General features: G+C 39.2%; 3 protein-coding genes and 1 non-coding gene across 7 annotated transcripts; 3 read left to right on the top strand and 1 right to left on the bottom strand.

The window, feature by feature from the left end:
• The first annotated feature begins 944 nt into the window (after window positions 1-944).
• LOC103990455 (AT-hook motif nuclear-localized protein 1) lies at window positions 945-6,392 on the top strand. Of its 3 annotated transcripts, XM_009409593.3 has the most exons (6): window positions 945-1,091; window positions 1,196-1,599; window positions 2,563-2,630; window positions 4,044-4,175; window positions 5,418-5,579; window positions 5,947-6,392. In XM_009409593.3, the coding sequence occupies exons 2-6, from the start codon at window positions 1,278-1,280 to the stop codon at window positions 6,217-6,219; spliced, it is 957 nt and encodes a 318-aa protein (XP_009407868.2). In that variant the 5' UTR covers window positions 945-1,091; window positions 1,196-1,277; the 3' UTR covers window positions 6,220-6,392. The 3 variants fall into 3 exon arrangements, with proteins under 3 accessions (XP_009407868.2, XP_064972469.1, XP_064972471.1); XM_065116397.1 differs by having other exon boundaries at window positions 956-1,599; XM_065116399.1 differs by having other exon boundaries at window positions 958-1,599; window positions 2,566-2,630.
• A 455-nt stretch (window positions 6,393-6,847) lies between these two features.
• On the top strand, window positions 6,848-9,722 carry LOC103990456 (small ribosomal subunit protein uS10z/uS10x). The gene is made up of 4 exons (XM_009409595.3): window positions 6,848-6,994; window positions 7,093-7,229; window positions 7,308-7,421; window positions 9,465-9,722. Exons 2-4 carry the CDS (start codon window positions 7,112-7,114, stop codon window positions 9,605-9,607), a joined length of 375 nt encoding a protein of 124 aa, XP_009407870.2. The 5' UTR covers window positions 6,848-6,994; window positions 7,093-7,111; the 3' UTR covers window positions 9,608-9,722.
• Window positions 8,758-8,844, top strand: LOC135618093 (small nucleolar RNA SNORD36). Its single transcript, XR_010488917.1, has one exon. It is a non-coding gene; the product is annotated as a small nucleolar RNA SNORD36 (small nucleolar RNA).
• A 670-nt stretch (window positions 9,723-10,392) lies between the features above and the next one.
• On the bottom strand, window positions 10,393-11,549 carry LOC135616078 (large ribosomal subunit protein P1-like). Of its 2 annotated transcripts, none has more exons than XM_065115250.1 (4): window positions 11,178-11,549; window positions 10,916-11,012; window positions 10,726-10,823; window positions 10,393-10,607 (listed from the first exon to the last, which is right to left on the bottom strand). In XM_065115250.1, exons 1-4 carry the CDS (start codon window positions 11,253-11,255, stop codon window positions 10,554-10,556), a joined length of 327 nt encoding a protein of 108 aa, XP_064971322.1. In that variant the 5' UTR covers window positions 11,256-11,549; the 3' UTR covers window positions 10,393-10,553. The 2 variants fall into 2 exon arrangements, with proteins under 2 accessions (XP_064971322.1, XP_064971321.1); XM_065115249.1 differs by having other exon boundaries at window positions 10,913-11,012; window positions 11,178-11,537.
• Window positions 11,550-15,731: the final 4,182 nt, after the last annotated feature.

Genomic DNA, 15,731 nt, shown 5'->3' with positions numbered 1-15,731 from the left:
CGAGATATCTCAGATTCCGACTTGGCTACAAAAGGAACTCCAGTGGAGATAGCTTATGAGATGAAGGTTTGCTTCTGGCTGCTGTCAACTCTCCCTTCTTCACTTTTGTCTCTGCTACAGAATAAAAATGGGTTGGGGTTGGCAAAGCAGGAACCAAATGCTTATAGGAAGAACTAAGAGTTGATCTTGCCATATACCAAATGTATTTTAGTCTCTATATTTTTAAAAATTATATTGATATATTTATAATTATGAAAGTAAACATTTAAATATATTTATTTTAATATCATCAATTTTATCAATAAAAATATAAAAATAAAAGATCAAAAAAAAATTTAGTGTCTGTTATAGACAAGAAAATCTCTGTCCTCATGTCTGGTTGTTCACAACCTTCAATTATATTGTTGTCCACGACTATCGACATTATTTATTATTAGGATGTTAAAATTAAAATTTTTTATTTTTATTTTCATATCTTTATTCGTAAAATCGATAATAATAGGATAAATAAACTTATATATTTTATTTTTATAATTAAATAATATTAATATAATTTTTAAACTAACTACTAAGGATAATATATAATTAGTACGATCGCACGCACCCTACTTTTTATACAGTATCGTAGCAGATGTAAATCTCTCTCTCTCACAGTTCAGAGGTCTCGAGTGGCAGTACTGTGATTATTATCCACTCCAATGGCATTTAAGTCCCAATGATCATAATAAAGCGTAAAAGGACAAAAGAAGTAAGTGAGAGTCGAGCACAGGTGGAGTCTACCACAGGTCGCCTCTCTTCTAAATAACAATAAATCTGACGTCAAAAATAAAATAAATAATAATAATTCTATATATATACATATATACGTATCTTTTGCATTCCCTAAGAGGTTATTTCGATATTTGTAGTATATATATTTTTCTCTCTTCTTACATTACTAATAATATTATAACAACAACAATAATAATAATTAAAATTCCTCTTTCTCTTTGCCTTTACATGCACTGTTCTCTCTTCATCTTCATGTTTCCTTCTGGTTTTGTGAGATCTGTAGTATTCCACTCGATGAGATAGAAGACGAGAGAAGTTAGGCAAGAGAAAAATATTTTGAGATTTTTTGTTATTTTTTATGATTTTTGTTGTTGCTGTTGTTGTTGTTGATGCGGAGCTCTTTGTGGTGTACTCTGATGGCCAGAGCTGGGGAGAACCCTAGCGATCGGAATCCGGCGGTGTCAAGCGCTTGATTTTGGAGTTTCTTGGGAGTAGTTCGTCTCGGTATGGAGGGCAGCGAACAAGGAGGGGCCCCTTCTCCTTCGGTGGCTGTGGCGGCTGCGGTGGTCGGGGAGGAGAAGCCCGCCAGCGAGATCAGTGGGATGGCCGCGGAGCCGATCAAGAAGAAGACGGGGAGACCGAGGAAGTACGGGCCGGACGGGAGCCTGCTTCGGCCGCTGAACCCGATGCCGATCTCGGCGTCAGTGCCGGCAGGCGTCAAGTACACGTCGGCGGCCGCGGTGGGGGCGACGTTGAAGCGGGGTAGAGGGCGGCCAGTGGGTTCGATGGCGAAGACGCCACAGTTGGGATTCGATTTGGAGCATTTAGGTAATCCTTTTTATCGCCAGTCTCCGTCTTATATCTTCACCAACTCTTGACCTAAAATTAAGGCGTCAGTTTTGCGTTATTTTTTCTTTTCTTTTAATTTTCTTTTTCATGTCTTATATATTTCTTTAATCCAAAAAATTATTGATGCTAAAATGACTATTCAGATTTACTGAATATTTCTTCTCTTCTTAATTGACTATTTTTTCTAATCCAAAAATTATTTTTCATGGACGTTTGGTTTTACTGATGATGAGGGGGTCTGTGGATCCCAAAACGGTCCTTTTCTTGGCGTCGTCTCTGTTGCTTTTCATCTGAGTCCATTTTTGGTGGTAGCTGTCGGCTTGGAGTTGCAGAAACGAGTCACTGGGATCTGCCAGGGGGACCAGAGACCGATGATCTCTATCTGCAGATCCGATGAGGTAGGGGTGTGTCGGATCTGGTGGAGAAAGCAATGTTTGTGGGGTTGGCTTGGGGAACCGCGGACGTGGATGCTTGCTCTGGTGCCAGTCCTGAGAAGGTGGAGAACAAGAGCTGATGTGGTATAGGATCATTCTCCGGCTGAAGACATATGGGGAACAGTCATTGGATAAGAACTTTCTGTCTTGGTTCGGATTGTTCAAAGGGATGGACGACATGGTGTTCGCTGCTGCTTTTGACAAACAACATAACCTCTCAGTGTCCATCCTCAGGGAAACATGATGTCTTAGGCATTAATTCTTGTGGTCAAACTCAGTAACTGCTAGATCTGTGTACCTGGATCTCTCATCTCTTCTTCTCGAGTCATACCTGATGAATCAAAAGACTAGTTAGCTATGGAGTTCCATGACTAGTTAGCTATGGAGTTCCATGACTAGTAGCTGAAATGTATTTACCATATACAGTGTTGCATTTTGCTTGATTTGCTTCAAGAATACCCAGTACTTCAAAGACTTTTATTCTCTTTTCTGAATTGTATTGATGCAGTAGAGATGGGAGCCTGCTCTGCCGGAGCAAATTTCACACCTCATGTCATCACCGTTGCTTCTGGCGAGGTATTACTTCCTCGAACGTAAAATTAATTTCAACAGCTGTAACCCTTTATTGTAAAAAATCTGTCATATGCTGTATGCCATGCTAATTTTAGGCTGTCTACCATATGCCTGAAGTTCTTATCAAATACTTCTTTTCCTTTTTTAAATATGCCAATACAAGTATGCCGATTTGGAGTTCCAGTGGCAATGGCTAGACTCAAATTGTAAACAGGTTCGACGAGAAACAAAAGGAGCATGCCAATAATATCTTAGAGCAAGCTCTTCTTAGTCTGTTATCATTGTGCTAAAATCTTTCTCCAAGTGCAATCGTTCAAGATAGTTCAAATTTCAGCTGAAATCCAGGTCTTCTTTTCAGTGTAAATCAACTAGAAGCAGTGAAAAAAAGGCCTTTTTGTCACATTTTTTTAATTTCAGTTTACACTTTTGTCATCATCTTCCTTTCTTGCTAAACTTCTGCTGAACTTCCACTTGAGAACTCTGTGAATAATATGTTTCATTGGATTCATCTTTCACCAAAACTTGGATGCCTCCAGAAAACTATTCATTTTACAAAGTACTATTATGTAATGTGTATCTTCCAAAAACACAAGACATTAGACTTCAGGGAATCATTTGTTCGGAACTTCGGATAATACTAATGTCGCAGTTACTGCAACATAATATGATAAGAAAATAATGGTTGTTTGGATTTAAATACCGATAGAACAACAAAATTTAAATTTTGCATAAGATAAATGCAATATGCTGCAACATTTAAGTCTCTCATCCTTCTTTTGTAGTTTTGACCTCTGTTTTCACTTGGTTTGTTTTTATCTGGAGGTTGGTGACTTTTGTAGTTTTGACCTCTCTAATGGCATGTAACTGACAAAAGTAATGTATTCGATAAATGATGGCCTGATCAGACAAAATGCAGAATAATATTGGTTTGGCATAATTGGTGAAAATGGATCGGATAATATCTGGGAAATGTATCTATAAGTGGATAAAATCCTGATGTAGTTAATAATCAGATCAAAATTTTCTGTCTGTATGTGATATAAGGAAGTCTCATACATATTTTAATATCCAATTATCTTTTCTATTATGTATATAGAAACTTCTGATCTTCTATTAGAACAATACTATTTCTGGAGAGGGCATAAAACTACTTGTTAGTTGCTTTGTCTGGTTTATTTTCCATTCAAGTTCTACTTACCTGGACTCTGAATATCAAAAAACAAATTGAAAAAACAAAATCAGGTTCTAATCTGATTTTTTTTGTGAAATTAATCAGGAAAAGAAGTCAGGAGTCTCCTTTCAATGGAGTTTGATAAAGTTGCAAAGCCTCCTCTTATATGTTTCTTTTTTTATCTTGTCAAGATACCAAAACCTCTATTGAACATATTTCTAATTTACGTCTGTTATTGTTTGCAGGATGTTACCATGAAGATCATATCATTTTCACAGCAAGGGCCTCGAGCAATTTGTATTTTATCTGCTAATGGTATTATCTCAAATGTCGCACTTCGTCAACCATATTCAAGTGGTGGTACATTAACTTATGAGGTTTGTATATATCTTCATATAAAATATAGGATTCAAGTGTGGCAGTTTATGTCTTGGTAGAGAATGAAGTATGCGATTCAAGTGTGCCAGCTTTTTATAAACAGATCATCTAGTGTTGAATCGTATTATGAAAATAAAAAGTTTAGAATATTAAGAAGCACATATTCATGCAAAAATCTCGAGCAGCAAACATTGAAGATAAAATAACGTTATATTATTGCCTGCAAGTAAGTTATTGCTAATAAACATATCTTGATCCATTGGTTTGTTTGTGCCTTTGAGATGAAATTACTCCTTATGTGAAGTTTGTCACTTCTTCTTGACTCCTATTTTTGGGGAAATTTTGGACCTTTGCCCTGGCATTGCATGACCTCAGACAAAGTAGAACTTTCTAAATTTTTTAGCGGTCCATCTTTTATTTGACTTTGCCACATTTTGGAATTAGGCACTATGTTTTCTTTTGGCTGTAAAACTGTGCCGGAACATTGAGCCTTCTGTATGTTTAGACCATTTTTTTTCTCCAAAATATCACTTCTGCTCATTTGCCTTGTGGAATTTTTCTAATTTTTAGTGTTATTATCATGCTTCTCTTATCGTATGTGCTAGAGCTTTTTTCCCAAAAAAAGATGTAATTGTTTATGATAAGAATGATCGTGCATCTTTGAAAGTGATGCTTGACACTGTTTGCATTTACTATGAAATATTTATTTTTTATATTTTGGTTCAGTAATACTTTAGATTCCTTGTTTTCATATTCTTATTCATTTCTCACTCTATGTAAATGTTTTTAGTGCTCATTTGCTCTTTCTGCTGAACTTTTTTATGTACAGAGGTGCTGAATATATTGTCACTCTAACACTTCTTTGAGCTCTCTTATTCTTTCTTTTTTATACTAAAGACAGTTTTACTTGTATGTTAATATATAAAATTTCTGAAGATTAATTTGATCCTTTCTTGGTGCTTTTAAAATTAAATTAATATTTAAAATTTCTATAAAGTTGTAGACTACTGTTATGCCTTTCCGAAATGTCAGAGTTTACCCTTCAGAGTGGGTTCTTTTAAATTGCCAAACTAAATAAATGAGCTAATCTTGATGGCGTTTACTACTACTACTAACACTTTTAGCAGTAAAGTGTGTCTAAATACTTTCTGTTATTGCTCATCAGCTATAGGTAGAGACTTGCAACCTTTTTGGTGAGTGCGGGTGCTGTTGTTTATAATGTCTAACCTGCTGTTTATCAGGGCCGTTTCGAACTGCTCTCCTTATCTGGATCTTTCATGCCAACCGAAAATGGAGGAACGAGAAGCCGATCGGGTGGTCTAAGTGTTTCTTTGGCAAGTCCAGATGGTCGAGTCGTCGGCGGAGGAGTTGCTGGTTTGCTGGTGGCTGCAAGTCCAGTGCAGGTAATAGCGCTCAAGTCTGCACATTCTCATGATCTAAAATTGTGACATTTGCCTGCCTGAATAATTCTTTTCGCTGGAAACCTTTTTTTGCTTTCAATCAAGTTTCTTTGAGCTTAAACCAAGTAAGTACACTTCTAAGCATCTACCTTTGGTTTCCCACTGATGTTTTAATCGAGTGAGGTGGATGAAATATACTGCCTTTTCGGCATCTGATTTTTCACTGCGTCCCGTTTTAAGTTTCTTAAGTACTGATGTTTGATCTTTATATGTGCAAAATACCGGGAATATTTTGCTCAGGTGAACTAACGGTTGCAAAACCTATGCATATTCAAACATCATTCTTAGCTTCCCTGCTCTTCTGCGGTAGGTTGTAGTGGGAAGTTTCTTGCCAAGTTACCAGATGGAGCAGAAAATTAAGAAGCCCAGACTGGAAGCTGGATCAGCATCGACACCACCGTCCGCCGCTCCCAGTTCCAGCGCAGACGCGGAGGAAGCTTTCGGAAGCGGGCAAGGGCAGCAGGATCGGGCGGCAACCGGGAAACTGGATCCTTCAACTACATCCCCTCTCGGGGAGGAAAGCTGGGCTGCTTCCTTACGGTCAGTGCCTGCAGACATAAACATGAGTTTGCCTGGAGGATGAAGTCGCACCAAGTTCTCATTTGTATCACTGCTAATCATGCATTTGCTTTCATCAAAAATAGACTTTAAATGGTTTGATATTAGGTTTCATAACTCGAGTTGGATTGATGTTCGACGTTGTAACACGAGGTTTTAAACCGATGACAATCAATTCCAGTCCAGTCGTTCTCGCTACTTTTCCTGTAAAATTTTTTGTAGCATGCGACGATCCTGATCATTCTTCGATTATTATTGCTGATAAGGAACGTGACGTGTTTGTTCTTGCGAGTGTGCCGACCATGACACAGTTGATTCTTCCAAGTGGAAGCTCCAAGCCCAGCTCTGCTCCGACGAGTTAGTTCTTGCATGCTAACTGCAGGATGTGAGAGTGAGAGAGAGAGAGAGAGAGAGGGGGAGGAGGAGGAGCTGCGAAGCAACCGGAGGCGGGCGTCGACAGGTGCGCGGGGGGAAGGTGAACGCCGCACCCCCTTCTTCGTTCTCCTCCTCTGCAAGAAAAGTTAAGTGGACCTTCGCGAGGTGACCCGTCGACCTCGCCGCCTTCTTTCCCTCGTCTCTTGTCGTCTCCGTCGTCGTGTCCTGTCTCACCGCAGTCGCTGCAGCCCTCTTGGCAATTGCACGGAACTCTGAGGGGGTATATGTGAAATTTAGAATAAGTCATGGATGCACGTGTAAAATTATCCTCCTCGTCCAATATAACTTCGACCCCCAGCGAACCCTATCCTGCCGAGTGTTATTATTGTTCTGCTACGCCGTAGGCGGCGGCCAAGAGAAGCAAGGTAAGGATAACCGTTCTTCTTCTGGCTTCGTGGATCGTCTATCCTTTGGAAGTTCCATCTCCGCTCCGAGGTGTTAGGTCTTGCCTTGTGCGTGCTAGATTTGGGTCTTTTTTGTTCATGGCGGCGGCGTACGGAGCAATGAAACCGACCAAGTTGGGGCTTGAAGAGCCCCAGGAGCAGCTCCACCGTATCCGGATCACCCTATCCTCCAAGAACGTCAAGAATCTCGAGAAGGGTGCGTGCCTCACTTCGATTCGGTTCCTTCGTTTTTTCCTCCATCTCTTCCCTTTCTGATCGGTTTTTTGTTGTATAGTTTGTGCGGATCTGGTGAGGGGAGCGAAGGACAAGCGGCTGACCGTGAAGGGGCCCGTGAGAATGCCCACCAAGGTCCTCCACATCACCACCAGGAAATCTCCTTGTGGCGAAGGTATTAAAATCTTCCCTGTTCTTATCATGTCCTTTTCTTTGCTCATCATGCCAATCTTTGAAGTTTTGCGTCCCTCGCACTAGTTTGATAGCCTCAAGAATTGATGCCCATGATAAATTTAATGTTGCCATTTAAAAGCTTCAATTGCATTGGATGTTGATGCTGTTGGTGTATGTTAGGGTTAAAGTTACAATTGTGTTGTTTGATTGTCTTGCAGTGATAGTCAAAACGTCTATATGGTCTCATTTTGGATATAAGTGGTGATATTTATGGTTGGGGGTTTGAATAAACGACAATTGAATCACCACACCAACAGATAAATGTTACATTTTGGTAATGCTAAAAATAATACGCTAGTTCACAATATATCTGCCAGTTCATTGCTCTCTGGTATAATAACTGCTGCATTGTCATACAAGTCGCATGTTTCATAGTAACTTAGTATATGTTCATGTCCTTTCATAACATCCCCTTGAATATTGTATTTCTTTCCAGCAAATTACTTATTGAGCACAGATGATAGTTCTGATCAATGATGCTGTATATGATAAGTGAAACCAAAGTTATAGCTACCTGCAACACGAAGCTTAGTGGTTTCTTCAGTTGACTTGGCATACATTCATATTAAGAATCGGAAGAATGAGCTTCTGCCACTAAGTACTGGACATTGAGCTTTTTGAAGCTGATTCTTAGTCAAATGGCAGCGTTTGGTGAAGTCCATGTATACATATGTATGTAGATATATGTCCATGTATACGCATGTATGTAGATATACACGTACAAATTCGCATTTATATATATTCTACAAGCAACTGCCAACTATACATGCTTTGTTTTCTTAAAGAAAATCATGAGCTCCATAAACTGTAGTCGACAAGCTACAAAAGCATTGGACAGTGTATCCGACTAGGCAATTTGGAAGATAAAAAAATGATTCACTCTGTCTTTAAGTCACTTTATACATGTTTAAGGGGTTATGATTTATTGTTTAGATTTTGGCAAGAAAATGTATAGCTAAGTGTTTCTGTAAAGATTGGTTACAAAAGCTTTTGTCAGCACTTGCTGCAGTCGGTTGTGTGAACCAAAATCCTATTAATAATTAGGAACACATTCCCGGTGTAGTAAAAGCTCGATCATCATTTCAAATATTGGAAATTTGCAAAGTTTCAGACTTAACAAAAGGAGAGTATTTTGTGTTTGTTAAACACCATTTTTGAATGCCTTTGCAAGTGTTTCTTGCATTCATTGCTTGTATCAAAATGTAAAGCGATGGTTCTGGGAATTAATTGGCTTTAAATGCTTAGTTGTATGTGGTTGCTGGCAGATTATTTCTACAGTGCAAATGATGGGAGGATAATTTAGTTGATGCTGAGATATTCTTTCTGAAGTTTCAACACATCGAGTTTTTTAATACTGATGCACAGTCTATTTGCCTATGGTCTTACCATTAAGTTCTTCAATACTAATGACAAGTTAGGATTTTGTCATTTCTTTCAACTTCATTTGGTCTTGGCATGGAGTACTTTTTTGAAAGAAAGGCTCCTTGGAGAAGTTGAGCAGAATTTATTACCCTCATGATATGTAGACTGTGATAAGCATACTCTATGTACTTCATGTTTACAAATGAAAACGGGTTGTAGACTCGATTTACGTCCTTCCGACCAGGTCTGGTGCTACTTTAGTTCGTTTAATCACTATTTTTTTTTTTTTCAAAATAAGCTTCTGATCACATGATCAAACAGCAGAGCTTTGTATTCCTTCTGATAACATGATTTGTGTTTAACCGCTTTTAGTTGTTTTGGAGTCTTCAATTTCCCGCTTCACCATAAGGATGGCCAGCTGGTGTGCTTGCTCTTCAGGCTCCTTTACGATTGTAGAGTTTTTGTGTTGTAGGCATGCATATAAAAAGGTCAAGTTCGAGGTGGTCAACCACGTTCATGACAAATTGAACCAAGAAATGCTTTTCATTCTATTTATGATGTGGTCAGCTATTTTTGTGAAACTTGATGATCACCTCTTTTTTGTTTTCTTTGTTGTTTGCAGGAACCAACACATGGGATCGATTTGAGCTCCGTGTACACAAGAGGGTGATCGATCTTGTCAGCTCTTCCGAGGTTGTGAAGCAGATTACCTCGATCACCATCGAACCTGGGGTGGAGGTCGAAGTGACAATTGCAGAATCGTAAGCTTGTCTTCGTTGAGTAATCCAATAGTTTATTTTTGTGACATTATATTCCAAGGGAGATATAAAATCCAACTGTCGTAATAAAATTTTGATCTGTTGCCGCAGTTCTAAGTTAAGACCATTTCGTTCGATCTCGAATTTTCATATAGCCCTCTTATCCTCTCAGGTAGACAGCTGCAATTTTCATATCGCATTGTGACTTGACATTTCTAATTATGGTGGCCATTACTTTTTATCATAATAGAAAATTTGTCTTAGCAATATGCCATGTAAAAATTCGAGTTAATTATAGATTCATATTTATATTTAATTTAATTTAATTTTTCATATTATCGATTCTGTTGACTGTTGATGAAAATATCACACATATTATTATATTAAAAAAATAATTTTAAAATAAAATTAGAAAGATAATTTTGATATGAAAACAAATTTTTTAGGAAACTGAAGTGATATAATGTTATTTCATTTTTTTCTCTGTGTCATTGAAATTTTTATTAAAATAGAAAGTGAGAGATATAATTTTATCTCATCCTTCGAAGACGAGAGATGAAGTCAAAGAAGGAAAACGTTTTCATAAAAATTTCACAAGTAAAAATTAATATTAATGAGAATAATATTATGAAATTATTTTTTTATTTTAAATATTTTATTTTGATAAGTATAAAGATTTTAATATATTTTTTAAAAATATATGGATAGAATAGCCCCGTGTGTGTTAAGCTGAAAACCACCGATTCCCACATTACGTTTACAATGGCTCAAAAAATTAAAATATGCCATCAATATCAAAATGAGCTTAATAACTCAATTCACTCATGTGAAAAGTAACCACAAGTATGGAGAAGAATCTGAAATCTCATGACTCATAATGGATGGCCAGACTTAGCGATGGCAGTAAGCAAACTTATATCAAAAACCTAACAAAGATAACGATTTAGCGATCTCTAATCAAACAAACTGAATCCCATGTCGTCATCACTCTCTTCCTTGGGCTCCTCCTGCAGCAACAACGTCGGCGGGAAACACGTCAAACCCTTCGGCCGTACCAATCCATTCCAAATGATTGGAATCTCGTGCAACGACAACCTATAGATAATCCAAGAGCAAGATTCTCACCTTTTTCTCCTCCGCGGCTGGATCAGCAGCAGGGGCAGCGCCACCACCCGCACCGGCGGCCGGGCCGGCGGAGACCGCCACAGCAACACCACCTCCCCCTGCAAGAACATCCAAACATTCTGCAAAGTAAGTCTCGGAATCGATTTTTTTTCTCTAAGCCAAAGAAAAAGAACGCAAGAAATCGAACCACCGGAGCCGACGCTCAAGATGAGATCATCGACGCTCCTCTTCTCGAGGAGCTTGGCGAAGAGGGGCGCCCAGTAGGATTCGATCGTCAAGTTGGCGGCCTGTACCACGGTTAAGATCTTTCCGACTGATCGTTTCGGGAAGGTGGCAAAAGACAGGAATAAAAAAGATCACACAGAAACAGAGACCAAGTCATTAAAGTCATGACGACCGCTGCGGACGAAAGAAGAACCGTAAATAAAGAGGGAGGGAAAGAAGGGAAGAACCGTGATGGGGATGCCATCATCGTGGAGGATGAGAGCGGCGTAGGTGCAGGCGAGCTCTCCGATTGAAGAAGCGGCCATCGGGAGAGGAAGAGCTCTGTCGCTGAACGACAACCAAAAAGATAAACAACGGGAGAAAGAACTCGGGGAAACGAAGGGATCGACAGCGAGGAGATGTAGATAGAGAGATTACTAAGAGGGAAAGGTCAGCGGCGGTGTGTGACAGGGGAAGAGAGTTATACTAAGAGGGAAGAACTAGGGTTTTCATGGGCACGCCACTTGGAAGTCGACGTGCGGTTCGCCGCTATGCCTCCCAACACACGCTTCAGCAATTGTAGCGGTCCTATTGGACGGCAGCCTGATAGAAGCCAGCAGCATAATAGATAAAATTTCGAGTTTCTCTGTATCTCAATTGAATTTTTAATTTATATATGTCTATATTTTTTGGGAGAATAAACTCATTTTCAGAATTTACTAATAGCATCATTTTCATAATTCCCTAATAATTTTTTTTTCATAATATATTAAATATTTTTTATTAATATTTTTATTTTTTATGAACTAGTTCGTGCATCAATCCAAACGAGGGAATAATATTTTGTATTATTATTGTTCTTGCATATTGATTCTCAGTTATAATGTATTACGAGAATATATTATTGATGTTTGAGTCTACTCGTTATGGTTCAGACCTATATTCTCGTTAGGATTATGTAAGGTGCCTACGAGGTGGATATCGAGCTTCTGAAATGTCATGCACATAAAGACCAAGGTCGAGAGAGATTTTTCAACTCGATTATTTTGATACATAAATTAGTAACATGAGGTAGATGAGTATAATCTCCAATGGTAAAGTGTTAACAAAGGGCTTTTATACCCGATAATAAAGTGACATAGTATTCTATGAAATATTATTCAAAGGGATAGCTTTTAAACTACCTTTAACAATATCAATTTGGCCTCTTGACTAAGTAAGCAACAAGGATGGAGACAATCGATAATTGTTTGCTTTAGACCCACATAAGCAATAAGCAAGGCCTTATGCTCCTTTGATCGTTTCTTTGGGAGGGAGTAGGGGTGCTAAACCGATTTACTTTGGGCACGCCAACAAAAGGGGGTTGGGAGCTTATCCTCCTCGCCTCGAGTAGCAAGGCAATCGACGCATTCTAATTAGCTCACCTCAGGCGGAGAGAGGGTCGACGCTTAACTAGCCTACTTTGAGTAAAGAGGGAATCGACGCTTGACCTCTCCACCTTGAGCAAAGGAGGAGGTTGTCACCCAACCTACCAACCTCAGGCGGAGAGGGGGTTGGTGCTCGACCTGCCCACCTTGGTCGGAGTGGGAGGTCAGCACATGACCAACCCACCTCGAATAGAGCGGGGGTTGACACTGGACCCTCTCTGCCTTGAGCAAAGGGGGCTGTTGATGCCCAACCTACTAGCCTCGAGCAAAGAGAGGGATGGTGTCCGACCACTCTACCTTGAACAAAAGGGGAGGTCGGTGCTAGACCTACCCACCTAAGATGGAAAGGGAGTTGGCGCCCAACCTCTCCACCTTGATTGAAGAGGGAGGTCGGCTCTCGACCCCTCTACCTTGGTTAGTGGGGGTTAGTTCTTGACCTCTTCGCCTTGAGTAAAAGAGAAGGTCGGTGCTTGACCTACTCACCTAAAGCAGAGAGGAGATCAGCACCCGACCCCTCCACCTCGAGCAAAGGAAGAGGTAGGCACCCAACCTACTCACCTTGGGCAGAGAGGGGGTTGGCACCCGACCCCTCCACCTTGGTTAGCAAGGGAGGTCAAGCATCGACTAGCCCATCTCGGGCGGAGAGGGGGTTGACACCCGACCTCTCCACCTTAGGCTAGCCTCGAGGTGGTCGGATTTTCTTGATCTAAATGTCTTGGGCAAGTCACATTTTATGTGGGTCGGTTTTCTTGACCAGATTTGACTTATGCCTTTGAGAGCTCTCTTCGGGTGAGATAGGTTTTTTAACTCACGTGCCTCTAACATATTTTGCCTTATATCTCCTACAATGATAATTTTCTTTTTACGTGAATCAGGTTTTGCCGACTCATGTACCTCAAGCATATTTTATTTTTTACCCCCCATCCTGGTGGGTTTCTCATTATGTGAGTTCGATTTTGTCAATACACATACCTTAGGCACATTTGTTTGTGACTCTTGCCATGATGAATTTTTTCTTACACAGATCAAGTTTTGTCGACTCACACACCTCGAGCTGAAGAGGAAAAGATGAGACCCAACACTTATCATCAAAGAAGATGATCGGAGAGTCGAACTAACAAGGCAGTTGGAAGAGGTCGAGCGATGCTTTGCTAATCAAGCTAAATAGTTAAAAATGGTTTGGCGTAGCAGTAGCTACAACATGGAGGATAAGCTACTGCGACTTACTTGAGATTTGGACTCAATAAGGACCTACAACTCTGAGCTCGTGGGGTAAGTTGTCATAACCAACGAGTGGGCCACGAGTGTGATTGAATAGTTGGCCGCCTTAAAAGAGTAAATTTATAATCTAGACAGCAAGCTAGGGGCTTCGAGGGAGACGTTGAAGATTGAGAGGACTATTATATTGAGGTATCGGGAGGAGATAGTTATCGACTATAAGGCCTCCATCGGGTTCAAGAAAAGGTCTAGAGAGGTTGAGAGTTACCTTGTATCAGTACGGATGCTATGCCGCCTTAGCTTGTTTCAATGCAAGATATCCCGAGTGGATATTGAGGAAGATCCATTCATCAAATACCTCAAAGATCAAAATATTCTGACAGCTAACCAGGTCCCATTTAATGACAACCCCAACTTGTCATCTCGCCCTAATGCTTAGTCCATTGTCATGTTATGTTATGCTAGCCTTCTCTGATTCCTCGGGTCTATCTATCTGACTAATTTTTGTATCTTAACTTTGTTATATCGTCGAACTTGTCCCCAACCATTTATTTACTTTGGTAGGTAGATGTCTCTTTTTAGATGTAGAGGCTCAACCGAGTTGGTGTCGTATTTTAAAGTAAGAAAACTTTTTTTCCCTTGACTTGTAACACCTACTCCTCGAAAATATTCTCTTTTTGGTTTTTACAATCGGTGTCAAAGACATGGCAGAATAAAGATTGATGTTCGGGACATAGTCATCTCGACTAAACCTTGAGGGATGCCTCAAATGTATAACTTTTTTAAGTATACAATGTGTCATATCCTTGATTGTAACTCCCTCTGTTATTACGAGATGATAGGTTTTATCTCGAATGACCTCGTTGACCTGATAGGGCCCTTCCCAATCTAGGGTTAGCTTATCTCGGGTTCCAATTAGGTCGTTAATGTTAGCTTTTCAAAGCATCAAGTCTCCAAATCCAACTCTCCAAAGGCGAACACCTTATCGGAAAGCTTGGCTTGCTTTCTTGTATTTTAATGCCATTAGGTGTACTTCTATTTTGACCTTGTTGATTAGGTCAGAGTTCGACGAAGTTATTCTTTAAAAGTTTTCTTATCAAAATTCTCAACCCAATATATTAGAAAGATTACCTCAGGTGGCATGACAACCTTAGTGCCGAAGGTTAAGCTAAATGATAACTCTCCCGACTTAGTTTTAGGTGTCATTCGAGGAGCCCACAAGATACACGATAGTTTGTCTACACAAGTGCCTTTTGATCCAATGGTCCACTTCTTTGATCATTTGAAAATGACTCGGTTAGTGACATCAACAAAACCATTAGTTTGATGATGAGCTATCAAATTAAACTTTAGTTCAACTCCATATGATTGACAAAAATCCTTAATATAGCTCATACCTTCTTCGAGTTTGTATTTATTCCTCTTCGATGCATGATTAATCTAGGAACTTTCGTAAGTAAACTCTAAAGACGCATTTGATTGAGTTGAGATGCATGTTGAACTTTTTCAGAACTTGAAAAGTCTCGAACAAATCTGCCAAATGTGTGTTAGTCGTCTTACTCTTCACTATCATGTCATCCATATAAACTTCAACATTTCTCCCAATATGATATTTGAATATTTTATTCATTATCCTTTGATATGTTGCTCTCACGTTTTTTAACTCGAAGGAGATAACATCAACCAATTTGTGAATTTGAGGAAGGGGATAGTTGTTTTTTGGGTATGCTTTATTGTGATTGATATAGTTAACACGTATCTTCTAGTTTTCATTATATTTTTTAACGAGTAATGAACCATGCTCTTAACAATTTATCTACCTTCTCACTAATTGCTCATCGACAGTTAAGAACAAACTTACGGGGGTGGAGACAACTTATAGCTATTTGTTTTAAATCCATGTCCACATGAGTAAATCGGTGAAAGATAACTTTTGTCTCATTCTTCCAATCTATATGCCATGTGTTGGACGGGTGTGAGATGGTGATTGATCGATAATATCATTCATATCATAATGTTTTTTTGTAACGATCATATCATTGAAAATACTATGACTAAGTTTTTTTTAAAGTTAAATCTTACATGTGATATATTTATAAACATGTAGTTCATTGTCGTTGAAAGATATTAAAAATTGATTACAAAATTCTTCATTAT

Source organism: Musa acuminata, chromosome BXJ2-7 (genome assembly GCF_036884655.1).
Source record: "Musa acuminata AAA Group cultivar baxijiao chromosome BXJ2-7, Cavendish_Baxijiao_AAA, whole genome shotgun sequence".
Taxonomy (NCBI): domain Eukaryota; kingdom Viridiplantae; phylum Streptophyta; class Magnoliopsida; order Zingiberales; family Musaceae; genus Musa; species Musa acuminata.
Note: the sequence above shows the minus strand (reverse complement) of the source record. Positions and strands in the feature narration are given on the sequence as shown.